Source organism: Macadamia integrifolia, chromosome 12, assembly GCF_013358625.1.
Source record: "Macadamia integrifolia cultivar HAES 741 chromosome 12, SCU_Mint_v3, whole genome shotgun sequence".
Classification (NCBI taxonomy): domain Eukaryota; kingdom Viridiplantae; phylum Streptophyta; class Magnoliopsida; order Proteales; family Proteaceae; genus Macadamia; species Macadamia integrifolia.
This window is the reverse complement of record NC_056568.1, coordinates 5,337,763-5,346,660: the sequence shown is the minus strand read 5'-3', so window position 1 is coordinate 5,346,660 and position 8,898 is coordinate 5,337,763. Positions and strand designations below refer to the sequence as shown.

The window sequence follows — 8,898 nt, the reverse complement described above, 5'->3', positions numbered from 1 at the left end:
AAAAGAGAAGTGTAAAGAGGGGAAAAAAAAAAAATCTAGCCTTTTGATTATTTATCAATTGATACATGATTAAAGATGTAGTTGGAAATACATCAGATTCTTCCAGCTTGATCTTTGGTTCTTCCTCCAATTATACTATGACTTTTTTGGTTCGCTTATTTATTTATTTATTTATTTTTGGAGAAAGAATATAGACTTTCTGTTCCTGTTGTAAATTTACATTGTTAATAAGATAGATTTTATACCTTCAGGGTACTGCTGCATTCCTACCAAGAGGGTCCAGTATTCCGAACATCAATGGGAAATTGTGTGGCTAGGGTGAGTCTTTCATACTTATTGTGTGTTCTTCAAACTTTAATATGAATCTGCATGCGGTAGCTCAAAAAATTTAACTTATCTTCTATTTGATAATGGGCCTCCCCCCTCCCCCCACCTCCCACCCTCCACCGAAAAAAAAGAAAAAAGAGCTAAATACTACTGGTTGTAGTGGCAATTCACAAGTAATATTTCTTTGTTGTCTGTTTTCTCTTTCTAGTTTCTCCTTATGGTTATGAATAATGATTGCTTCCAGATTGTATTGTTTATTGTGCATTCAAGTTCTAATTGTTGATGGATCTTTAGGATAGCTTTACTGGTCTTCCCTCAAGTTGTAATCTCGGATTGATTGACTTAATAGTCTTCATAGTCGTTTGGGTTTGTTTTCTCCTCTGTCAGTGTATCAGAGAGCAAGTTTCCTCTCTTGAACCTGAACTACTGCACCATGTGAGAGATTTTCTCCACAGCCACTCCCCCCCCCCCTCTCATCTGAGTCACCTTTCTTTGTTAAGACATGGCACTTCTGCATTCAGTCGACCACCCTCATTCTTAAGCTATTTATTGCTTATCTTTTCTCCAGCATAAAAGGTTTAAGTGCTTTTAATGGCTAGTCTTTTGACCACCAAACTCATCCAATTCTACAACCATCCTAATGTTAAATCTTTTCCTTCTATACTCCCAACATAAATCTCCCTTCGTACTGTGGTTCAGTATCAAAACAGATACCAACAGACCATGATACTGATGCTTATTTTCATCCTTGCGTGTATAAGGTGAGATCTTTCTGCATTTAATCCTCAGACCTGTGTTCAAGTCCTGATGGCAAGTGGCCTTTCATATGACCGTATGAAGTCCTATTCTTGGCTTTGGCTCACCTGAAATATTTTGATCTTGTAATTATTTCTAGTGGCTCCACTCTTCTCATTATTATTTTCAAATTAATACCTAGACCCTAGTATGGGTGTTGGGTGGCAGCATAGAATGAACAAATTCATTTTTTTAACTGTCCAAAGGTTAAAACCGTCTCTTCAAGATGCTTCCAACACAAAACCTCATCATTCCTACCATGGCTCTGCATTGAAACATTTATCACCAGACCGTGATGCTGATGCATGTTGCCATCCTTAGTATGGATAATGTGAGATCTATTCTATACTTAATTCTCAGACCTGTATTCAGGTGCTGATATGAAATATCCTTTAGTGCAACAATACAAAGTCCTGTTCTTGTGTTAATCTTGCCTGAAGTATTGTGATTTGTTAGTCACTTATAGAACATCCCTTATTTTCAAAAGCAATAGCTATATAAGTGTTGGGTGGTAGCATAGAATGATTAGCATAACTGAAGTCTGAGCGTAAACACAAAATTAGCATATCTGAAGTCTGAGCATAAACACTCATGCATATTTCCCACAAAGGAATGATCTTATACATAACATATTGGACTAATTAACTGTCTCCCCTATATTATTAGCTATGAGTTATTATTTCGATATCTCCCATTCACTTTGTTTATTTACATACATGGAAGTTCTATTTTGATCTTGGAACTTCTATTCATTCTCCTTTAAACAATGGTAGATTATAAACAACTTTTCATTAAGCTTGTACCACTTATGCTCTAATTAATAAGACATATTTAAGTAAGATTTATTAGTGCTATCGTTGCGACTTTGTAATGTCGTGACATGGTATCAAATTGTCCTTCTTATCCTTGAAACAGGCAGTGACTCATTTTTAAACAAATGTAAAGCGAGAACTAGAATATTCCACCAAAAAATGTATACTTTAAGAATTCTAACTTATAGATTCTTTTTCTTTAAATCACTAGAAATAAATGATTCAAACTGTTTAAAGGGGAGTGGGATAAAATGAGAATGATTATTCGATCTATCTAAGTTGATCTTTATCATTTAAGGGAAGATCTTGGGTGGGGTGTTGGGTCAATAATGGAAATTTCCCCTTTTCTAAATATATGCTAGTAGATTTTGGGGTACATCATTGTTTTATCTTATAAGGGGTATTATTATGATTGAATTAACTGAGAGTCATGATGGGGAAATTTTGAATGGCATTAAATAGAGTTGAATGGCCGAACATGATCCATGTACCCAAGCCATTTAGTTGGGAAAAGGCTTTGTTGAGTTACGTTGAGGGGTGGACTTTTTGAAATAATTTTTTATAATTTTTGGATAGGGAATTAGGGACTTAAACTGAATAGACATGTTGGGCGAGAGATGCTGTGTTTATATATAGTAGAGAGAAAAGATAGAAATTTTCTCAAGTGTATCTCCTTCAGGAAAACCAGCAATGTATTAAATTGGTGATAGATGATATGATGTGAAGTTGTCCAGAAATCATTGGAAATAGAAACAAATTAAAGTACAATGTGTCACTGGGGGAATGGTGAGTTCTTTTTCAATGACTTTCCACTTTAACAGCATGGTTATACTTTTGTCCTTTATGCTACATATCCCTCTAATAACCCTGGAATACTTCCAACTTTATTGCAGGCTTAGAGCTCCTAAATCTCTTATGGGAATCTTACAACCTTGCTCTCCAATCAATGGGTCCAGATTTCTTATCAGTACTGGTGTTGAATCTTCTTACACCTAGTGCCATGTGGATGGTTGTACAGCTCACCTCAGAGAAAGAAAATCCATCCTGTTCTTTGCTTAAATATCCCCACCATGCTCTATCTTTTCAAAATTTTGTCCTCTGATTACCTTCACCCGCTCTTGTCAGGCGCAGTGTAGTTTTTCTTGGTGTCATACTGGCATTATACTATGTTTCTGAAATTTCTGTCAAAACTTTAACATTTTTTTTTTCCTTCAAGTTTTGATTGTTGGTTTTGAGGACTAATTGGCCAAATTAGGTTCTAAAACTTCTAGGACATCCTATTTTAGGCACTCTAAACATAGTGGAACCGTTAGATTAAAAATCACACCCAAAATGGTTGTTTGACTTCGGACCCTAGGTTGGTAGTGTACACTTTATACATTCTCTAATATGGTCTATTCCACACAATGTTTAGTACTAGAACACATTGATTCAAGTAAAATGACTTAATTATGCATTAGAAATGAATAAACATCAAATATAAACCATTTCATAAATCATGCATCGTACATGGTTTGTTACAAAGAGTCGCATATATCAGAGTCAACAATAGTATAATACAAGCAATAAGTCACCCCTACGCCCGTCGAGACTCCTAGTACCAAAACAAGTTCCGGACTGGATCAAAACCAGTAGAATGTTCATGCTGCTGCTGCTGCCACCGAATCTAATTATCCTCCGACTGTATCACAAATTCCAGTTCTGTGAATTCATAGATCAGGCTGCAATGTGTAACATATAAAAAAATTGAATGCTAACCACCAGGTATTTATCCTTTTTTTTTTGCAAAAATTAGTTTTTGGGAAGAGTGATATACCTCCAACTTTGGATCTTGCACAAATCTTTCAACACTGCAGAAAATTGTCACTGCCATACAGCAGCGATTTGTTCTAGACCACAAGAAAAAATGGAATTTTCCAAGTTCATGAGTTGAAACCATGCAAAGAGGTCGAAATTTCGATCCATTTCATGCGAAATGTTGTTTTTATGTAAAAGGGCTGGAACAGTACTGACCGAAATATTGGTGAAAGAGTTGTGAAAGAAAGCAACTGTATATTCTGTTAGAACTTTGATGAAAGTGTATATCGCAGGCTGTTTCATTTTGACAGCCTGCAGAACTGAAATGTTTCTCAAAATATCGCCGATATTTTGCGAAACCTTGTACGATGCATACTGGCATTTAAATGTTATCATTTTGCAATGAGGATATTGCTCTTAATTGACTACTTGTCTTTTTCTTGTGTCTTATAATTTGTAAAATTAGGCCGATATTTTGCAAAACCTTGTACCATGGATACTGGCATTTAAATGTTATCGTTTTGCAATGAGGATATTGCTCTTAATTGACTACTTGTCTTTTTCTTGTGTCTTTTAATTTGTAAAATTAGGCCTAAACTTAAAGCAATACATTTTATGTTAGCTTTATTATATTAATTTGTTTGTGCTTAAGTTTTGCCTTTTTATATGACTATGTTTTGATGTGGTATTTGTATATTTCGGCTCTAGTGTATTACAGTACTGGCACTTGCTTCTTACCCTATCACACATTTTTTAATGGGAAGTAACACTACTACTTGCAGCATTTCAAGGATGAAAATGATGCAGATCCTACAGTAAACTTTGCCAGTGGGAATATACATCTTATAACTACCAAAGAAAAGTGGGATGAAAAGATATCAGAAGCAAATAATGATAGCAAGTTTGTAAGTTTTCACTACTTTTTCTCCTTGTTTGGCAGTGAAGCATCTGGTAGCTTGATGGTCTATTCTATTAATTGTATCATAGGTTCAAACTTCACATTCCCAATCCACTGCATCCGTGGATTGTCAAATGAATTGAGGCCTATATATTGTGGGCCCAAGCTTTGACTACATAATCATAACCATCCCAGAAGAAGAAAAGAAGGATAATTGGAAGTTATAATAACGTAAGGCAAAGTGAATTATGGGGACCATCTTTTGTCTAGTCTTCACTTTGCTCGCTGTGGGGAAAAATGACTTGATATCTCCTTCCTTATATTGATGCATTTGTACACGTGTTCTCTGCTTTTCCTTGCATCAATAGTTCAATAATCTTTCCATCACACTATTGAGGCAAACTATTTTACTTAGTCTGTGTTTCTTTTGGCGTAAAGAATTTTATGGTATTTGTTGGAAACCAATATAAAATTGTATAAGAATTAGAAAGGGGGAAAACATTTTACTGAAATGTAATATAAAAATTTGGAAACCAAGAAATGAATTTTTCCCCCCAAAATAGTGATGGTATCTTGATTATTGGTACTCTTGGCACTCATGGGGGATCCCACCCCCATCATATGGCTGGACTCTTTCCCTCATTCAGTCATGTTCAAATGTGTTTCTTGGTCATGTCCAACCAAAAAAATGCCAAATGGAAGAAAAATATAAAATTTGTTTATAAATAATAATTGTTTTTGAGAAAAATATTCTACTGTGAAACAAATAGGGTCTTAGTTGCCAGACTCCCAGAATATAAATCTTTCTGTACTACGCCAACTTCATTCTGAAAAAATAGTGGAAATGGCACACAATTGAAAAGTGATGCAAACATATACGTACTTTTCAACATGATGTTTGATACTTGTGACAAAACAAACAAGAGAATAACTGATGTGGGACTACACCTCTATAACTATCCCTCACATATAGCTTCGGCATACGCGTTGATATGCATCTTTAGGAGGATGACTAACTTACCTGGCTTTGATACTGTGCGACAAAATAAACAAGAGAAAACTACAAGAGAAAGCAAGAAGAAGAAGAAGAAGAAGAGAGAAGGTAATAAATGGAAGAAGAAGAGATGGAGGAGAAGACTGTCGGATGAGAGAAAAAGAGTGTAAATTCTCCCACCAGTAGCCACTTTATTTGTAATAGCTTAAGCACTACTGAGATTAAAAGTGTACTGTTGGTTTATGAATATCTTCTCATAAACCTAAAACAGTAACGTACGATGAGTTGTAGTTGATTGGACTGCTATGTCACTACACTTGACAGAGCCTCCTTATGTTTCATTATTCATATTTATTGTCCTGGGACATAGATATTCTAGTCCGGTCGGGTGTTAGGCTCAGCTCAACCCAAGTGCCCCTCCTATGGCGTTCGTTTCGAGCAGGGGGAGGCTCTGAAAGAGATACACCCACCGACCTTGGCTATTTGAGCTGCGGGTTCGGAGTGAGCAAGATGGTTTAGTAGGAAAAAACTGATCAAAACAATGGCACCTTATAATTATGTCTCCATATATATTTTATCTACATCATGCATGCATACACATACATACATAATATTTTCCCACATGCTGAATTGCCAACTGTGCAGGGGACATTTACCAAAAAAAAAAAAAACTGTGCAGGGGACCACCCAAGAAAGCTGATTCTGATTACTCTTTCTAACACATAGCACATGGGGACATGAAAGCTACTATTAGAGTATTTTGTTGGTATATGAAGCCACTTGGGACTGCAAATTGGCCTTTTCAATTTTTGTTCTTTCTGATGACCTTGGCTTTCTTTATTTATCTTCACTTTTTATTGAATCCCTTATTTGACCTGACTATTATCTGTTCTACAGGTTGTGGTGAATTTCAGTGCATCATGGTGTGGTCCTTGCAGATTGATTGCTCCATTCTACAGTGAGCTCTCTGAGAAATACCCTTCACTCATGTTTCTAACTGTGGATGTTGATGAGCTAACTGTAAGTGATACCTATTATACTTCCCATTTGGATTTCCTCTTTATAAGCATCTGTGTGTATTTCGGTCTTGTTTCGGTCAGGCCGAAATGACCAAAATTGTACCGAAATGGGAGAAGTTTTTCCGATACACTGCATTTTTTGCCGTAAGTTCCGCTTAACCATTTTCGGGGGCAAACGGCTACATTGATAGAAATTTCGATGAAACAAATTTCTGTGTACAATGTAGAAATGATCGAAATTGTCCTGCTTCCTTAATTTTGGTGAGTTGTTAAACTATGGTTTGTGTTGGGTACCTGTGGAGATATTTAAATGCAATAGGATTGTGTGTGCAAATTCAAAAGAGCCCTTTCTCTTCCAAGTCAGCCAAAGGACTTTGTTTGCATCGTCTTTTAAACTATGTCAGCAAGGTTCTTTTATGATGAACCATGGAAAATATTGTGTGGTTTGTTATGATACAGGAATTCAGCTCTTCTTGGGATATCCGAGCCACGCCGACCTTTTTCGTCCTTAAAGATGGGCAGCAGGTTGACAAGCTTGTGGGCGCCAACAAGCCAGAGCTACTGAAGAAGATAATCGATATTGCAGATACGGTAGCACAAGTTTCAAAATGATTGTTGTCGATGGTCCCACCTCGTGTTCAAGGGAGAGGGAAGTTTTGACTATACTAAAGAGTATTTATATGCTACACCTTCTGGTCTTGTAAATGTTTTTCTTCTCTTTATTATTATTATCTTTTTTTGGGGGGGCTTGTAAATCTTTTTCTTCTCTCCCCCTCCCCCCCCTCAAGTCTAAAGTATGTAAATCAATTGAATCATTTCATTACATGAACCCTGAACTTTTTTTGAGAACCTGAGATTGAATTGAGAAAGTTATTTTTTGCACAACCAAGTCTGCTCCCCATAGAGAAGAGAGCAATTTTGAAGCTTCTAAATCTGCTAGTAGGAAGTTGCTATCACCTTGGTATGTTGAGAAGGAAGGGTATAGAAAAGAAAGGACTCAAGTAAATGCATTGAAAGTTATGTCCAGACATAGTGAAGCAGCTTCAGTTGGATTAACTTTCAAAGGCTTTGCATTTATGATCATTGCAACCCTTGTTTTCAATCGACTGTAACCATCTTAGTAAGGATGCAATATAAAACCGGATTAACTGAAACAGCATTTTGTTTCAAATGTCAATGTTGACACTACTAATGCCTCCATTAGAACATTGGTTCAAAGTTTTTCATTTCAACAAAAAATGAAAGACAAAATTAAGTGACCGTCTTCACTGGCTCAGAGGAGATACCATTGTGCTTTCCTGGTTAAGTCTGTGGGAGTCTAGAAATGAAGCTCATACCTCACCTCGAACACTTACCGATTTCCTTTACCCAATGTTGGCACGGAGAATGGTATCATTCATTTGGGACCCATTCTAGGTAAGAAAAAAAAAATCCCATCTTAGAGGATGATTGTATGTTGGCATTGTGGGATACTTTTTCTAATAATATATGGTTCCCCAAGCAAACTGATGTCGATGTGGAGAGAAATTCACAAGTATCATTCATATGGGGCCACATTTTCAGAAGCAAGTGAAAAAGATATGAGAAGGAAATTGCACATTGGCGGCGTAGCAATCTTTTTCCATATATACAATATTAAATGCCATTTTAGATGTGCAATGAAATACTTGGAAGTTCAAACTTTGAGAGCATCAGAGCTATTGAACCATAATGCTCAGAGGCATTGCCTCCGATTTGAAGACCACTGTTCAATTTCATTTTCCATGCATAATAATCACCCATGCTTTTGGGTCGCTAGTGGCCATCCTAAATAGAGGAGGTTTTCCCGTGACGTCAATGTGGGGAGGAATCTATATGCCACACCAATGGCAGGTGCAAAGAATTGTATCATTCATATGACCATTTTTTTGGTAAACTATGACATTTATGACATATGGTTAGAGCAGGAGAGAGAAATATAATAAAGGACCCCTTATGAGAGAGAAATAGTACTTTGGTGTCATGGAAAACTTTTTCCCCTCAAGTAGGTGCGTAATTTTAAGTATCCATTTATCTGTAAAAAGCTTAATACAGAAATTAAGTAGTAGTTAGATTGCAGCCAGCCAAAGATATCCTACAATCTAACGTCTTCATTCAATAATAATAATTAAAAAAAAAAAAAAAAAAAAAAAAAAAAAAAAAAGAGAGGGCTTCCCACAAGGAGAATGTTAGAAGGAATCTGTATGCCACACCAATGAGTATTTGGAGAATGTGTAT

At 36.3% G+C, this 8,898-nt stretch overlaps 1 protein-coding gene across 7 annotated transcripts in view; it reads left to right on the top strand.

Annotated features, from left to right (window-relative positions):
• LOC122058113 (thioredoxin H4-1-like) overlaps nucleotides 1-7,524 on the top strand; it is an 11,782-nt gene extending 4,258 nt beyond the window's left edge. For 4 of the 7 annotated variants that reach the window (XM_042620603.1, XM_042620601.1, XM_042620600.1 and 1 more), the window contains 4 exons: nucleotides 252-318; nucleotides 4,514-4,636; nucleotides 6,521-6,643; nucleotides 7,102-7,524. In XM_042620603.1, coding sequence (XP_042476537.1) covers nucleotides 298-318; nucleotides 4,514-4,636; nucleotides 6,521-6,643; nucleotides 7,102-7,254 — 420 coding nt within the window. In that variant the 5' untranslated portion in view covers nucleotides 252-297 and the 3' untranslated portion in view covers nucleotides 7,255-7,524. Of the gene's footprint in view, nucleotides 1-251; nucleotides 319-2,827; nucleotides 2,944-4,513; nucleotides 4,637-6,520; nucleotides 6,644-7,101 lie in introns of all 7 variants that reach the window. The other 3 variants (XM_042620599.1, XM_042620598.1, XM_042620597.1) reach the window with 1 other exon arrangement.
• Nucleotides 7,525-8,898: the final 1,374 nt, after the last annotated feature.